This window comes from Haliotis cracherodii, unplaced genomic scaffold, assembly GCF_022045235.1.
Source record: "Haliotis cracherodii isolate W230 unplaced genomic scaffold, xgHalCrac1.p SCAF_4, whole genome shotgun sequence".
Classification (NCBI taxonomy): Eukaryota; Metazoa; Mollusca; class Gastropoda; order Lepetellida; family Haliotidae; genus Haliotis; species Haliotis cracherodii.
The window spans coordinates 47,270,558-47,287,419 of record NW_027266297.1 but is presented as its reverse complement, the minus strand read 5'-3'; the positions used below and the strand labels follow the sequence as shown (position 1 = coordinate 47,287,419).

The 16,862-nt window shown below is 44.7% G+C and overlaps 2 protein-coding genes across 5 annotated transcripts in view; one reads left to right on the top strand and one right to left on the bottom strand.

Annotated features, from left to right (window-relative positions):
• The first annotated feature begins 664 nt into the window (after window positions 1-664).
• LOC139478925 (cAMP-dependent protein kinase catalytic subunit alpha-like) overlaps window positions 665-16,862 on the top strand; it is a 78,071-nt gene continuing 61,873 nt past the window's right edge. For 2 of the 4 annotated variants that reach the window (XM_071261616.1, XM_071261615.1), the window contains exon 1: window positions 11,023-11,459. In XM_071261616.1, the coding sequence (XP_071117717.1) occupies window positions 11,240-11,459 (220 nt within the window). In that variant the 5' untranslated portion in view covers window positions 11,023-11,239. Of the gene's footprint in view, window positions 901-11,022; window positions 11,460-16,862 lie in introns of those variants that run through there. The other 2 variants (XM_071261618.1, XM_071261613.1) reach the window with 2 other exon arrangements.
• LOC139478285 (iron-regulated protein FrpC-like) lies at window positions 9,006-11,092 on the bottom strand. Its single transcript, XM_071260698.1, has 4 exons — window positions 11,029-11,092; window positions 10,474-10,848; window positions 9,640-9,981; window positions 9,006-9,202 (listed from the first exon to the last, which is right to left on the bottom strand). The coding sequence occupies exons 1-4, from the start codon at window positions 11,090-11,092 to the stop codon at window positions 9,006-9,008; spliced, it is 978 nt and encodes a 325-aa protein (XP_071116799.1).

The window sequence follows — 16,862 nt, the reverse complement described above, 5'->3', positions numbered from 1 at the left end:
CTGACTATGTCATTTCAAACAGCCGCCTTCTCCCGGACACATTTGTTCCGGCTCGTTACAGTCTGACTAGCCGATGTGCAAACTGTATGAATACGCGGATACATACAGTTTGCACATCGGTTTTTCGATTCATACCTCAATGAACCGAGAGAAATGCACAGCCAATCCTTAATTATATCGCTACAAAAAAGAATTCATTAAGTGAATGATGATGTGAAAGAAACATGTATGTGCTTATAATTTCTCAGAAAAATCACTCCCTTGCATCATTCTTCCAAACCCTGAAGACAAATCTGTGCAAACAGACTAAGTGAAGAGAGCGCGTCTCGTTATATTGTACCTGAAGCTAGCTATAGCAGACCTATATTCAAGAAGGACGTTTTGGTAATGGTTTACCTCAGCGCCGGTGAAGTCGAGCGTTTCAGTTCTAGCCATACTCCTCCTACGTTATTGTTTGGCTTGAATAACCGTTAGCTCTCGACGACAGCTCGAGTAAATCTCATTTTGAGCCATTTAACAAGAGTAAGCAACAACCCCTGCTTGGACTCGAACCCTGCTTACCGACCGAAGTTCGCGAGCTCGCTCCTACAGCGATAACAGTTGAATGTTGAGGCGGGGCTGTACTACAGGACGTACTTTGTAGTGGTGCGGAGTCGGCGCACACCACCCACCTTCCGTCCCTTGGCATCATTAGGGCCTCGCGTCTCCTTGTGGACCACAAGTACCAAAGAAAATTAATAATTTTCTGGACACCTGTCTCGACTGACATTGTACACTGTTATTTTCACAACGTGTTTGGGCGGTGACAGTGCCATTAACGCAAGGAGTACTGCTGATCGATTGCATTGGGTTGATTCGAAATGGCAGAAAGTTCAAAGTCTGGCGATGCTAAGACATTTTGTAAGTACTTTTTGCTCCATTAACTGTCGAACACTAACATGCATTTCTCTAACCTATTAGAAACACTCGGTTGGAGTGCTGTGTCCTGTTTCGAAATAACGTTATTGCGATTTTTTTAGAAACAATAGCAGTATTCAAAGATATCATGGAGGTAAGCCCTCACTGTGTGCTTGTTGACATTGGCATGTAACTAAGGTTGTTGATAAATCCGCAGGGCGCCTTATACACTGCAAAAAATGCTACGAACATGCAATACATGTCCAGCGTTTCAGGGTAGCACTGTAATATGGTATATCTAAGTAGGTGTAATCACTTTAGCGATAATCTCTTTGACCGACTAAACAAGCTACTTGAAAGGTTGTCCTGACAGGATTGAGATATTATTGTGTAGCTTTATCAATAAGACTATAGCGATCAGCGTGGTGTAGATATGGAACGGTAACACACTGACTACCCGACATGACCTAGAAACACACACTCGGGATGGAACGCTAAACAAGCTAAAAGCTATCATTTTAGGAGCTTTTTCTGGAATGAGAATAACAAGCAATGTCCCTGCAGCTTTTGGTTGGGATGAAGAGGCTGGTGTTCTGTGCTTGCCAGCCAGTTCTCACTGTGTTTACATCCATATACAACTTCTCCAAAGTTTACATGGGAGATGGCGAGGAGGGAGAACTCTACAGTTGCCATGGAAACAAAATGCTCCATTGAAGTCTTGCACATCTGTGGATAGCTTCCTAGTTTCCCCTCTGTTAGGCTGAAAACGTTTCTGTGTTTATTATTAGTAGTATCGGTAGTGTTAGTCACGTACATATGTGAAACGAATGGAGTGCATAGTTGCCCTCTCTTATAGCGTTTTACAATGTTTCAATTCCAGTTAGAACTTGAGCAATGTAGACACGTCTTTTCACTGGTTGAAGGATGGTAATATGTTGTGAAAGCGTTGGTGCGACACCAATATATGAGAGCTTGTGGATATGAATCATAATAATGGTCTAATGGTTGGCTGGATATCACTGAAGTAAAAGGTCTTCAACTGTGTTAAAGTTTGATAAAATTTATTTTCCTTGAAAATAGTGTTTTTAAGTATGTACAAAAGATGCAATGTTGAATCGTACCGTTCAATATATCGAGCTGTTTGTAATGGGGGATGCGCTGGTGTGTCGTTTCACACACTCAGCACATGCATGCTCAAATAACACTAAATAATTGATTAGACCAGAGAAAGCAGTGTTTGATATTATGAGCATCGATATTCGCCGTCGGGGCTCGATAACACAAATTCAACCAAGTCAGCGAGCCTGACCTCCTAGCCGAGACGTCAGGCGACAGTTATAGGTTGCTAGGGGCCAATTCTAAAACGGAATGCCCAGGGGGACCATTTACATACACTCATATTCAAATGGTTAAACACAATCACAGACAGAGAAGAGCAGATACAACAATGTAATTGGAGATGGCAAAGACAAAGCAGGATAACACCTGAATAGTTTTGTTTGGTAACGCTATGCTGAGCTCATTGCTTTGTGTCGCCATGTTTTATTATACAATACATGCTTATTCACTGTGAACGTTTAACGTGGCAGGGTAATGATATAAAGTATGTTCATGGACTGTCATTGAAAGAAGATCGATCACCCTTTATACCCGCTTGATATGCGTAAGTTGATAGTCTAACATGTCTCCCAACGTTCTATGGCTAATAGCATTGTACGCAATACATACGAGTAATACAAAGAGGCTGATTCGTGACTGAAAGGAGGTATGCCATTGTCCATTGATTTATTAATTCTGTACTACTATCTGAAGGTCCAAATCAGAAAATATATGACAAATGACATCGACTCACAATCTTCTGCATATGCAATGTCGTTTTTGATCAGCTGACCATTGACAGCCAACATAATTTGACAAAGAAATGTTTCGTATTTACGGCTAATGTTCCTGTCAAATGATAGTCATCACAATGGTTTCAGTTTGTATCTTACACGAATACGTTCATACCATGAAACAGACAGTAAAGTGCGGGGGGTTTTAAGTCTCCTACTGAACGTTATAAGGAATGCTTGCAAGGATGAGTGTCTGCAAGCATGAAAAAAAAATGGGACAGAATGGTCTCTAGTGCCATCCACGAATTGTTCGCCTCCTAAAAATGTACACAAGTCAACCCCAGGCATTTTAATAGGGTGTATAGACGAGTGGTATAGGTGTATTGTATTACGTTTGGCCAGGGTCGACACAATACACGCTAGATGTGCTTGTAGATAGAGTGCCAGCGACTTGACATATGACACGACACAGTACGTAAGCTTATCCTACGATCTCTGCAATTCGAGAAAAATTATGATGTATCATAATGGACATTCGCTCTTACTGCAGATGGTGAGCCTAATGGCCTCTCAGAGGCGACTTTGGAATTATAATATCCCCTATGATCGTCCACAAATAACGTGTTCCTGAAAAAACAGTTTTGACTTTCAACTTGATAAATTGGATCATGCTATGTTAATGCTCTGCCGCCGACCCCTAACAAAGGAACCTTACATGATATAAGTTGTCAGGCGAGTTGTATATGCCCTAGCTGTACCTTCGGGCAGGTGACGCTCCTTCTTTAGCTAAAGGGCACGGACAGCCCAGCTGTCTTAGGTGCCGTAATATGCTGTGCAGATTTGCGTCCTTTACGCGTGCCTGGATCCTAAAATCGTGGGAACAATGCTCATTGGTTTCACCAAAGTGTTCAGACCTGCATCACTTTGGTGATTACTCTCACTATTAGCTGACGAGATAACTGAAATACTTGTCAAAGTGACCTAAAACCCATCTCGCGCACTCTATACCCAGTGTTGGGTGCAGCATGGTAACTGTGATATATTGATGAATATTCTTCTCTACTATCATTACCCAAACACCACAGTTGATCTCCAGCACAACACACTGCACGTGCCACGTCCTCCAAACAATCAATGACAGCGATGACATGCTGTTCGCAATTTCTTGTTTTAATACTTAAGGTGTCTCTCAGCTTAAAATGTACTTCATGCGACTGGAAAATACCCTTCACTCTGGCGATTTAATTTTCACTTTAACAGTGCAAGTAAACTATATTGATGTGTGAATGAAGCTATATTATAATGTGGTAGTGTTATATTGCATTGTGAAAGCAGCTGTATTGTCGTGCGAAGGCAGCCATATTGTCGTGTGAAGGCAGCCATATTGTCGTGTGAAGGCTGCTGTATTGTCGTGTGAAGGCAGCTGTATTACAATGTAAAGGCAGTCATATTGTCGTGTGAAGACAGCTGTATTGCCGGTGTGAAGGCAGCTATGTTATCGTGTGAAGGTATTATATTACAATGTGAAGGCATCTATATTGTCGTGTGAAAACAGTTGTATTGTCGTGTGAAGGCAGCTATATTGTCGTGTGAAAACAGCTGTATTGTCATGTGAAGGCAGCTATATTGTTGTGTGAAGACAATTATATTACAATGTGAAGGCAACTTTATCATCCAAACCGAAGATGAGCAGTCGAGCATTGCAATGTCTTAACGCTAATGGTGAAGGAGATAGAATTAAAAGAGTACGAGTCAGGTAGTAATGCCTCACATGGGAACGTTTCGCTCTCTCCTTTACCTGCAAACTGTTGGTGAGGCAAATGTGGGGAAGATTTTTCTGTCGGCTCATTACATGTTCGGTTTTACCGCCATAAGTTGTGCTATATTCCCTGTACCACGAATAGACCCGTCCTTCCTCCTTCCTTGCAACACCCATTCCCCGGGGATGCTGGTAAAATTAGCACACGTTCTGAAATATTCTCCGCCTGTTCAGCTCTAATTTTGTTCAACTAGCGTGTCTACCAACATCGTATATGCACTCTCCCTGATTGATTCACAGGCATGTTGTGGTTTTGTTGATGGAGGCTATTTATGTCTAACTTCGTAGTCGGATGTCTCCATAAATGTAACTTCATACACTTCCACATATCGTCGTTTAGCTTTATGCCTTCGAGTCTGTTGTACTTGACTTACACTGTTTACTGCGTAGGTCACTGGGTAAATGACCGCCTCTGTGGTCTAGTAGTAGAGCGTCCGCCCGGAGAGCGGAGGGTTTGAGGTTCGATCCCCGGCCGCGTCATACCTAAACCAAGGACTGGTCTGCTCGGAGTCAGTATACTGTGTCTGATCGGGGTATTCATGTTAAACTGCGGCATGGTATCTCAGTCAGCTAGCACTATAAATCGGCATCAGTCCGGACTAGTACAAGCAGCAACACACACACACACACACACGAACGCACGCACGCACGCGTGCTTAATTGCTTAATTTAGACAACGGATAGGTATTTTTAATGTATTGTTCAACTTACAAATATATGCATTATTGCTACTGAGCTATATTGGTGTAATTTGGCAAAGGCTCCAAGGGAGCGTCTGCCTCGACCTTGGTGAGTGTAGGGATCCGTTGCGCGCAACAAGCTCTCCCTTGTCGACTATGGTTCCAGTGAACTGAGCACGCTCACAGCTGACTGTGTTACTAACAGCTAGCTCTATCCACATTCTGCCCAAGGCAACACTGTCCAGTCCTCTATCTCTCGCCACCTGTATCTGGATAGTTATCTGCCGGGTATACCAAAAAGTCTTATCTTAGTAGTTAGACTAACAGCAACCCTGGAAACCAAGGATACCACAGGAAACCACCCAAGTTAGACAAACGTCAGGACAAAAAATGCTCGTGGACTGAGGATCAGTGTTTTGTTGAAGGGAGATCACTCGTTTTGTCTTAGGACGCAAATACACCGCATTGAAGAACTGTGTTTGTGTCTTGTGTCTTAGAACACTTACACGTTGTTAAAATAAAGTAATTACAAAAACATATTTAATCACTGTATAACATGGAACATACTCGCATGTGTATAAATAGTATATGTACGAGGCACTTAGAGAAAATGAACGAGCATCTCAAGGGAGGAGTTGGTTTGCACTTCATTGCGAAATAGGAACTCTTTTTGTACAACGTGCGTGTATTTAAATGTGTTGGTTTTCAAGATGACAGGTGCTCTGTACAAAATGATAGTGTATTGTCCGTTTTTCAGTCGACTAGAATTTCAGAGCGAAAATGTATGATCTTCGTTTTCTAATTTTAGTGATTCATAGGCGGATCCAGAGGAGGGTCCAGGGGGTCCGGACCCCACCCCGTCCGTTTTTTTAAAGTATGTTGTAGGCAGTAAAATTACATGAGAGAGGATTTTGGTGTCTTTCCCATCAGATTACAACACATTCATGGACCAATACATGTATGGAGTTCCTGTAATGCCACCTGAGTGTGCCGTGCAGTGATCGGAAGTACTCTTACTCCATGTGAGCTTGTGATGGAATGACCTTGAGGCGACTTTAAATGTTGACGCACATTATGCCTAATGGCAAGACATGCCTTGACGTCAATGTTGTACCTATATACAACCCAATATCTACAACCGCCTTCTTGCTGCAGGGGAGCGCGGAGTAATACACGATCACCTGATCGCTTCCCCGCGTTAGAAGTAACAGTGTTTGGCCTGTCCCACCCGACCGGTTCTGTGCCAACTTGAAAGTTCTAAACGTACCCTGAGTCTATGTAATGCGATATAGTATTTATTTGGTGTTTGGTCTGGCCACTGGCATACGCTATTACTTAACAAGTACAGTCCATAAGCTGCATGAGGTGAACCCGTCCAGGCCGTCTATTGGATGTATCTCGTTTCACCGGCTTCTCCGCCACGAGGCTGCATATCGTAAGGCATTCACATTGTGTATGTAATACACAGTTAGAGGTGCACTGTCAAATCACCACAGAAGTCACCACAAGAGAGTGTATCTTCCACGTAGCATTTATTAAGTAGAATACTGTACACAGTGCGTTAACCCTCGCCCAGTAATCTGTACACAGGGCGATAACCGTCACGTTGTAATCTGTAAACAGTGCGTTAACCCTCGAGTAGTAATTTGTACACAGGGCGATAACCCCTGCATAGTAATCTGTACACAGTGCGATAACCCTTGTGTAGTAATCGGTACACAGTATGATAACCCTAGTGTAGTAGTTTGTACACTGGGCGATAACCCTCGCCTAGAAATTTGTACACACGGCGATAACCCTTGCGTAGTAATTTGTACACACGGCGATAACCCTCGCCTAGAAATTTGTACACACGGCGATAACCCTTGCGTAGTAATTTGTACACACGGCGATAACCCTCGCCTAGTAATTTGTACCTACAGCGATAACCGTCATGTAGTAATTTGTACACAGTGCCATAACCCTCGCATAGTAATCTGTACACAGCGCGATAACCCTTGCGTAGTAATCTGTACACAGTGCCATAACCCTCCCGTAGTAATCTGTACACAGTGCCATAACCCTTGCGTAGTAATCTGTACACAGTGCCATAACCCTCCCGTAGTAATCTGTACACAGTGCCATAACCCTCCCGTAGTAATCTGTACACAGTGCCATAACCCTCGCATAGTAATCTGTACACAGCGCGATAACCCTTGCGTAGTAATCTGTACACAGTGCCATAACCCTCCCGTAGTAATCTGTACACAGTGCGATAACGCTTGCGTAGTAATCTGTACACAGTGCGATAACGCTTGCGTAGTAATCTGTACACAGTGCGATAACCCTTGCGTAGTAATCTGTACACAGTGCCATAACCCTCCCGTAGTAATCAGTACACAGTGCGATAACGCTTGCGTAGTAATCTGTACACAGTGCGATAACCCTCGCGTAGTAATCAGTTACCCCATACAGAATACAGGACACGGGACAGTTACCCCACACAGAATACAGGACACGGGACAGTTACCCCACACAGAATACAGGACACGGGACAGTTACCCCACACAGAATACAGGACACGGGACAGTTACCCCACACAGAATACAGGACAGAGTCACAGAGCATACTATGGATACAGTACACGTGAGAGTGACAGAGCATACTATGGATACAATACACGTGAGAGTGACAGGACATACAATGGATACAGTACACGTGCGAGTCACAGAGCATACTATGGATACAATGCACGTGAGAGTGACAAGGACATAATATGGATACACTACACGTGAGAGTCGCAGGACATACTAAAGATAATCTACACGTGAGAATCACAGAGCATACTATGGATACACTACACGTGACAGTCACAGAGCACACTATGGATACAGTACGCGTGAGAGTCGGAGGACATACTAAAGATACACTACACGTGAGAATCACAGAGCATACTATGGATACACTACACGTGAGAGTCACAGAGCACACTATGGATACAGTACGCGTGAGAGTCGGAGGACATACTAAAGATACACTACACGTGAGAGTCGCGGGACATACTATGGATACAATACACGTGAGAGTCACAGAGCACACTATGGATACACTACACGTGAGAGTCGGAGGACATACTAAAGATACACTACACGTGAGAATCACAGTGCATACTATGGATACAGTTCACGTGAGAGTCGCGGGACATATTATGGATGCACTACACGTGAGAGTCACAGAAAATACTATGGATACACTACACGTGAGAGTCGCGGGACGCACTATGGATGCAATACGCGTGAGAGTCGCGGGACATACTATGGATGCACTACACGTGAGAGTCACAGAAAATACTATGGATACACTACACGTGAGAGTCGCGGGACATACTATGGATGCACTACACGTGAGAATCACAGTGCATACTATGGATACAGTTCACGTGAGAGTCGCGGGACATACAATGGATACACTAAACGTGAGAGTCACAGAAAATACTATGGATACACTACACGTGAGAGTCGCGGGACGCACTATGGATGCACTACACGTGAGAGTCACAGAAAATACTATGGATACACTACACGTGAGAGTCACGGGACATACTATGGATGCACTACACTTGAGAGTCACAGAAAATACTATGGATACACTACACGTGAGAGTCGCGGGACGCACTATGGATGCACTACACGTGAGAGTCACAGCACATGCTAAGGAAACAATACACGTGAGAGTCACAGGACATACGATGGATACAATACACAATTACTAAACATATCATATACATGTATACTGTTGTTAACTGTCACCCCATATACGTATTACGTTGTTCACAGTCACCCCATATATTACGTTTTTCACAGTCACCCCATATATTACGTTATTCACTGTCACCCCGTATAGTAAGCTGTTCACTGTCACCCCATATATTACGTTATTCACTGTCATCCCATATATTACGTTATTCACTGTCACCCCGTATAGTAAGCTGTTCACTGTCACCCCATATATTACGTCAGTCAGTGTAACACCATATAGTAAGTTATTCACTGTCACCCCTTATATTACGTGTTTCACTGCCACACCGTATAGTAAGTTATTCACTTTCACCCCCATATATTACGTCATTCACTGTCACCCCGTATAGTAAGTTATTCACTGTCATCCCCTTATATTACGTCATTCACTGTCACCCCGTATATTAAATTAATCACTCACCCCATATATTACGTCATTCACTGTCACACCATAAAGTAAGTTATTCACTGTCACCCCTTATATCAAATTAATCAGTCACCCCATATCTTGCGTCATTCACTGTCATCCCGTATTGTAAATTATTCAGTCACCCCATATATTACGTCATTCACCGTCACCCCGTATAGTAAGTTATTCACTGTCACTCCATATATTACGTCATTCACTGTCACACCGTATGGTAAGTTATTTACTGTCAACCCATATATTACGTTTTTCACTGTCACCCCGTATAATAAGGTGTTCACAGTCACCCCATATATTACGTCAGTCACTGTCACCCCGTATAGTAAGCTGTTCACTGTCGTCCCATGTATTACGTTTTTCACTGTCACCCCATATATTACGTCATTCACTGTCACACCGTATTGTAAGTTATTCACTGTCGTCCCATGTATAACGTTTTTCACTGTCACCCCATATATTACGTCATTCACTGTCACACCGTATTGTAAGTTATTCACTGTCGTCCCATGTATTACGTTTTTCACTGTCACCCCATATATTACGTCATTCACTGTCACACCGTATTGTAAGTTATTCACTGTCGTCCCATGTATAACGTTTTTCACTGTCACCCCATATATTACGTCATTCACTGTCACACCGTATTGTAAGTTATTCACTGTCGTCCCATGTATAACGTTTTTCACTGTCACCCCATATATTACGTCATTCACTGTCACACCGTATTGTAAGTTATTCACTGTCGTCCCATGTATTACGTTTTTCACTGCCACACCGTATAGTAAGTTATTCACTGTCACCCCTTATATTACGTCATTCACTGTCACACCGTATTGTAAGTTATTCACTGTCGTCCCATGTATTACGTTTTTCACTGCCACACCGTATAGTAAGTTATTCACTGTCACCCCTTATATTACGTGTTTCACTGTCACACCGTATAGTAAGTTATTCACTGTCACCCCGTATATTACGTGTTTCACTGTCACCCCGTATAGTAAGTTATTCACTGTCACCCGTATATTACGTTTTTAACTGTCACCCTGTATATTAAATAATTCAGTCACCCCATATATTACGTCATTCACTGTCACCCCGTATAGTAAGTTATTCACTGTCACTCCATATATTACATCATTCACTGCCACCCCGTATAGTAAGTTATTCACTGTCACTCCATATATTACGTCATTCACTGTCACCCCGTATAGTAAGTTATTCACTGTCACTCCATATATTACGTCATTCACTGTCATACCGTATGGTAAGTTATTTACTGTCAACCCATATATTACGTTTTTCACTGTCACCCCGTATAATAAGGTGTTCACAGTCACCCCATATATTACGTCATTCACTGTCACCCCGTATAGTAAGCTGTTCACTGTCACCCCATATATTATGTTATTCACTGTCACTGTATCAACTTAGTTGCCATTTATTCCAATGTGAACCTATGTTGGTTAGTCCACCTTTTTGTCCAACTGAGTGACCCGTCTCGCTCGATCACTCAACGCCCTGTCGGCCTGTGGGCCAGCTTCTGTCTTCCTTTGCTCCTATTGTGTGAGGGTGCGGCGCAGAGTGCACCCCGCTCTACAGCTTCCTGGCGTCAGCACCGGATCTGCATAAACATTGAAACTAGAGCACAATTTAGTTGCCATTAGAGAGTCTGGACACAAACTAGTTGGGTCAAGGAAAGATTGTGGAAGTACAGTAAGAATTGTACGAAGTTTGTTGCGATCTGATCCCGAGATAGTGACGGATGCGAGTATCACAACAAAGAGACTGGGTTACAGTCGAATCCAAAGATGGATTTCTTCCTGGATCTGTTTGATTCTGATAAAAAGAACAGAAAGAAGGAGGAAAGTAAATTAAAGGCATCCCCTGGAAAGGGCGCTAGCTGTCCCGACCTCCCCCCACTAAGGAGAGACAAGGGGCAGCTTCTGAAGAAGTATGACCCGCGGGAGGCCACTCGTGTCAAAGACGATCGCATGAGAAGGGAATTGCAAAGGTTATACTTGTGGGACGGTAAGTTTAGAGTCCATCGTAACCATTTAAGCAGACGTCCAGGGCCATATATTTGTATACATACGGCTCCTCACATCAGTTGATTGTTATGTGTGGTGATTATCAATAAACGGCACTCAAACTCGAATCATCTCCGGTAAATCCCCGTACAAGGTGTTATAGCGGGGTATTATGACTACACATGGGAGATATTGTAAGGAAGGGAGGGCTGAGCACGCTCCACTGACTAAGCGCTTGGCTTCTTTGCGGCATCTGAACATAATAACACGGCGTATATGTTGGAGACAACATTTACCTCTTACACTATTTTAACAACAATATTCTATTCAGTCGGACAATATGAACTTTTCTGTAGCAAGTTAGAATAAGACATCACATGAAACGGACGTCACACTTCCATCAAACATGATTGTAACATAATTGTCTATAAAATGTTGTTGTTGTGTTTAACTATATACTGACGTACCACACACAATGGAGAGATGAATGTACATATGGATTGGCAACAATTTTTTCCTGCATATTCCTTCGCTTAGCAAAGATCTTGACCTATCCCCTGCGCGAAAGGCGTCGTAATCCTACAATTTTGTACGAAAAAATACATTTCTGATTTACTGACCATTGAAAAAAAATCATCCAAGTATAAGCATAGGCAACACGACCAGGACTTGGGGACGTGGAGTCGCGGGTACAAAGAAATATATCTAATATAATTAATGACAGATCACCACTTCCATGCAAATGTATACATGTCGTGAAGCACAATTATTACATTGAGAAAGAGCATTTTCTGAAACATCTGTTTGCTCATGTTCCTCACGGACACACAACACACCTGTCGTGGATGTCCTGTATGTTGCTCACTCTCACACACAACTGTCGTGGATGTCCTTCATGTTGCTCCCCTCACACACAAATGTCGTGGATGTCCTGCATGTTGCTCACACTGACACACAACTGTCGTGGATGTCCTGCATGTTGCTCCCCTCACACACAACTGTCGTGGATGTCCTGCATGTTGCTCACTCTCACACACAACTGTCGTGGATGTCCTGCATGTTGCTCACTCTCACACACAACTGTCGCGGATGTCCTGCATGTTACTCCCCTCACACACAACTGTCGTGGATTTCCTGCATGTTACTCCCCTCACACACAACTGTCGTGGATGTCCTGCATGTTACTCCCCTCACACACAACTGTCGTGGATTCCCTGCATGTTGCTCCCCTCACACACATCTGTCGCGGATGTCCTGCATGCTGCTCACTTTCACACACAACTGTCGTGGATGTCCTGCATGTTACTCCCCTCACACACAACTGTCGTGGATTTCCTGCATGTTACTCCCCTCACACACAACTGTCGTGGATGTCCTGCATGTTACTCCCCTCACACACAACTGTCGTGGATTCCCTGCATGTTGCTCCCCTCACACACAACTGTCGTGGATGTCCTGCATGCTGCTCCCGTCAAACACAACTGTGGTGGATGTCCTGCATGTTGCCCACTTTCACACACAACCGTCGTGGATGTCCTGCATGTTGCTCCCCTCACACACAACTGTCGTGGATGTCCTGCATGCTGCTCACTTTCACACACAACTATCGTGGATGTCCTGCATGTTGATCCACTCACACACAACTGTCGTGGATGTCCTGCATGTTGCCCACTTTCACACACAACTGTCGTGGATGTCCTGCATGTTGCTCCCCTCACACACAACTGTCGTGGATGTCCTGCATGTTGCTCACTTTCACACAAAACTGTCGTGGATGTCCTGCATGTTGCTCACTTTCACACAAAACTGTCGTGGATGTCCTGCATGTTGCTCCCCTCACACACAACTGTCGTGGATGTCCTGCATGTTGCTCACTTTCACACACAACTGTCGTGGATGTCCTGCATGCTGCTCCCCTCACACACAACTGTCGTGGATGTCCTGTATGTTGCTCCCCTCACACACAACTGTCGTGGATGTCCTGCATGCTGCTCCCCTCACACACAACTGTCGTGGATGTCCTGTATGTTGCTCACTCTCACACTCAACTGTCGTGGATGTCCTGCATGTTGCTCCCCTCACACACAACTGTCGTGGATGTCCTGCATGTTGCTCACTTTCACACACAACTGTCGTGGATGTCCTGCATGCTGCTCCCCTCACACACAACTGTCGTGGATGTCCTGTATGTTGCTCCCCTCACACACAACTGTCGTGGATGTCCTGCATGCTGCTCCCCTCACACACAACTGTCGTGGATGTCCTGTATGTTGCTCACTCTCACACTCAACTGTCGTGGATGTCCTGCATGTTGCTCCCCTCACACACAACTGTCGTGGATGTCCTGCATGTTGCTCCACTCACACACAACTGTCGTGGATGTCCTGCATGCTGCTCCCCTAACACACAACTGTCGTGGATGTCCTGCATGTTGCTCCCCTCACACACAACTGTCGTGGATGTCCTGCATTTTGCTCACTCTCACACACAACTGTCGTGGATGTCCTGTATGTTGCTCACTCTCACACTCAACTGTCGTGGATGTCCTGCATGTTACTCCCCTCACACACAACTGTCGTGGATGTCCTGCATGTTGCTCACTCACACACACAACTGTCGTGGATGACCTGCATGTTGCTCACACTCACACACAACTGTCGTGGATGTCCTGCATGTTGCTCACTTTCACACAAAACTGTCGTGGATGTCCTGCATGTTGCTCCCCTCACACACAACTGTCGTGGATGTCCTGCATGTTGCTCACTTTCACACACAACTGTCGTGGATGTCCTGCATGCTGCTCCCCTCACACACAACTGTCGTGGATGTCCTGCATGTTGCTCCCCTCACACACAACTGTCGTGGATGTCCTGCATGCTGCTCACTTTCTCACACAACTGTCGTGGATGTCCTGCATGCTGCTCCCCTCACACACAACCGTCGTGGATGTCCTGCATGTTGCTCCCCTCACACACAACTGTCGTGGATGTCCTGCATGCTGCTCCCCTCACACACAACCGTCGTGGATGTCCTGTATGTTGCTCCCCTCACACACAACTGTCGTGGATGTCCTGCATGTTGCTCCACTCACACACAACTGTCGTGGATGTCCTGCATGTTGCTCACTTTCACACACAACTGTCGTGGATGTCCTGCATGTTGCTCACTTTCACACACAACTGTCGTGGATGTCCTGCATGTTGCTCCACTCACACACAACTGTCGTGGATGTCCTGCATGCTGCTCCACTCACACACAACTGTCGTGGATGTCCTGTATGTTGCTCACTCTCACACACAACTGTCGTGGATGTCCTGCATGTTACTCCCCTCACACACAACTGTCGTGGATGTCCTGCATGTTGCTCCACTCACACACAACTGTCGTGGATGTCCTGTATGTTGCTCACTCTCACACACAACTGTCGTGGATGTCCTGCATGTTGCTCACTTTCACACACAACTGTCGTGGATGTCCTGCATGTTGCTCCACTCACACACAACTGTCGTGGATGTCCTGCATGTTGCTCACTCTCACACTCAACTGTCGTGGATGTCCTGCATGTTACTCCCCTCACACACAACTGTCGTGGATGTCCTGCATGTTGCTCCCCTCACACACAACTGTCGTGGATGTCCTGCATGTTGCTCACTCTCACACTCAACTGTCGTGGATGTCCTGTATGTTGCTCCCCTCACACACAACTGTCGTGGATGTCCTGCATGTTGCTCACTTTCACACACAACTGTCGTGGATGTCCTGCATGTTGCTCCACTCACACACAACTGTCGTGGATGTCCTGTATGTTGCTCACTCTCACACTCAACTGTCGTGGATGTCCTGCATGTTACTCCCCTCACACACAACTGTCGTGGATGTCCTGCATGTTGCTCACTCACACACACAACTGTCGTGGATGACCTGCATGTTGCTCACACTCACACACAACTGTCGTGGATGACCTGCATGTTACTCCCCTCACACACAACTGTCGTGGATGTCCTGCATGTTGCTCCCCTCACACACAACTGTCGTGGATTCCCTGCATGTTGCTCACACTCACACACAACTGTCGTGGATGTCCTGCATGTTGATCCACTCACACACAACTGTCGTGGATGTCCTGTATGTTGCTCACTTTCACACACAACTGTCGTGGATGTCCTGCATGTTACTCCCCTCACACACAACTGTCGTGGATGTCCTGTATGTTGCTCACTTTCACACACAACTGTCGTGGATGTCCTGCATGTTGCTCCACTCACACTAAACTCGTACATCCATATGCGTACCTTGTTTGTGGCTTATCTACGGACACTGTGACGTACATCCATAAGTGTACCTTGTTTTCTTTTTGCTTACCTAAGGACACTGTAACGTACATCCACATGTACACTTTGTTTGTAGCTTACCTAAGCACACCGTGACGTACATCCATAAGCGAGCCTTGTTTGTGGCTTACCTAAGGACATCTTGACGTACTTCCATATTGGTTCCTTGTTTGTGGTTTACCTCAGGACACTGTGACGTACATCCATATGTGTACCTTGTTTGTGGCTTACTTAATGACACTGTGACGTACATCTATATGTGTACCTTGTTTGTGGCTTACCTAAGGACACTGTGACGTACATCTATATGTGTACCTTGTTTGTGGCTTACCTAAGGACACTGTGACGTACATCCATGTGTACCTTGTTTGTGGCTTACCTAAGGACACTGTGACGTACATCCATATGTGTAACATGTTTGTGGTTTACCTGAGGACACCATGGCGTACATCCATGTGTACTCTTTGTTTGTGGCTTACCTAAGGACACTGTAACGTACATTCATATGAATGCATGTTGCTGACTTACAGAACACAGTGGCACACAGTTGTGATGCACGCTTTGCATGTTGCATTTTATGGAGCACTATGACATACAGCAGTGGTGTATGCCTTGTGAGGTGTCTTTATGGGACGGTATGCCGTATGATCACCACGTATGCCATTGTTATATCATAATGAATAATGTCGAGAACAGCCTTGCACATTGGATGACAGTGGTAACTGTCATACATGAAGGGACTAGGCGATGCTTTATTGCTTGCACTGCCTCTTCAAGCGACACCAGATTCATTAGTTTGAATCTTATTATTCTGGACTAGCCTAAGTATTGATCAGAAATCGCAATGACATTGCAAAGCAGAAATTATATTCGAGCGTTGCATGACATTTGACATGGGAGCCACAGACACGGAGTAAACATCCATTCCACTCATCCTTCCTGAGCACTAAATTAATGCGCGCACACACACGCACACACACATACACACGTGTGTGTGTGTGTGTGTGTGTGTGTGTGTGTGTGTGTGTGTGTGTGTGTGTGTGTTCATATATTCATATATTCGAGCGTTGCAT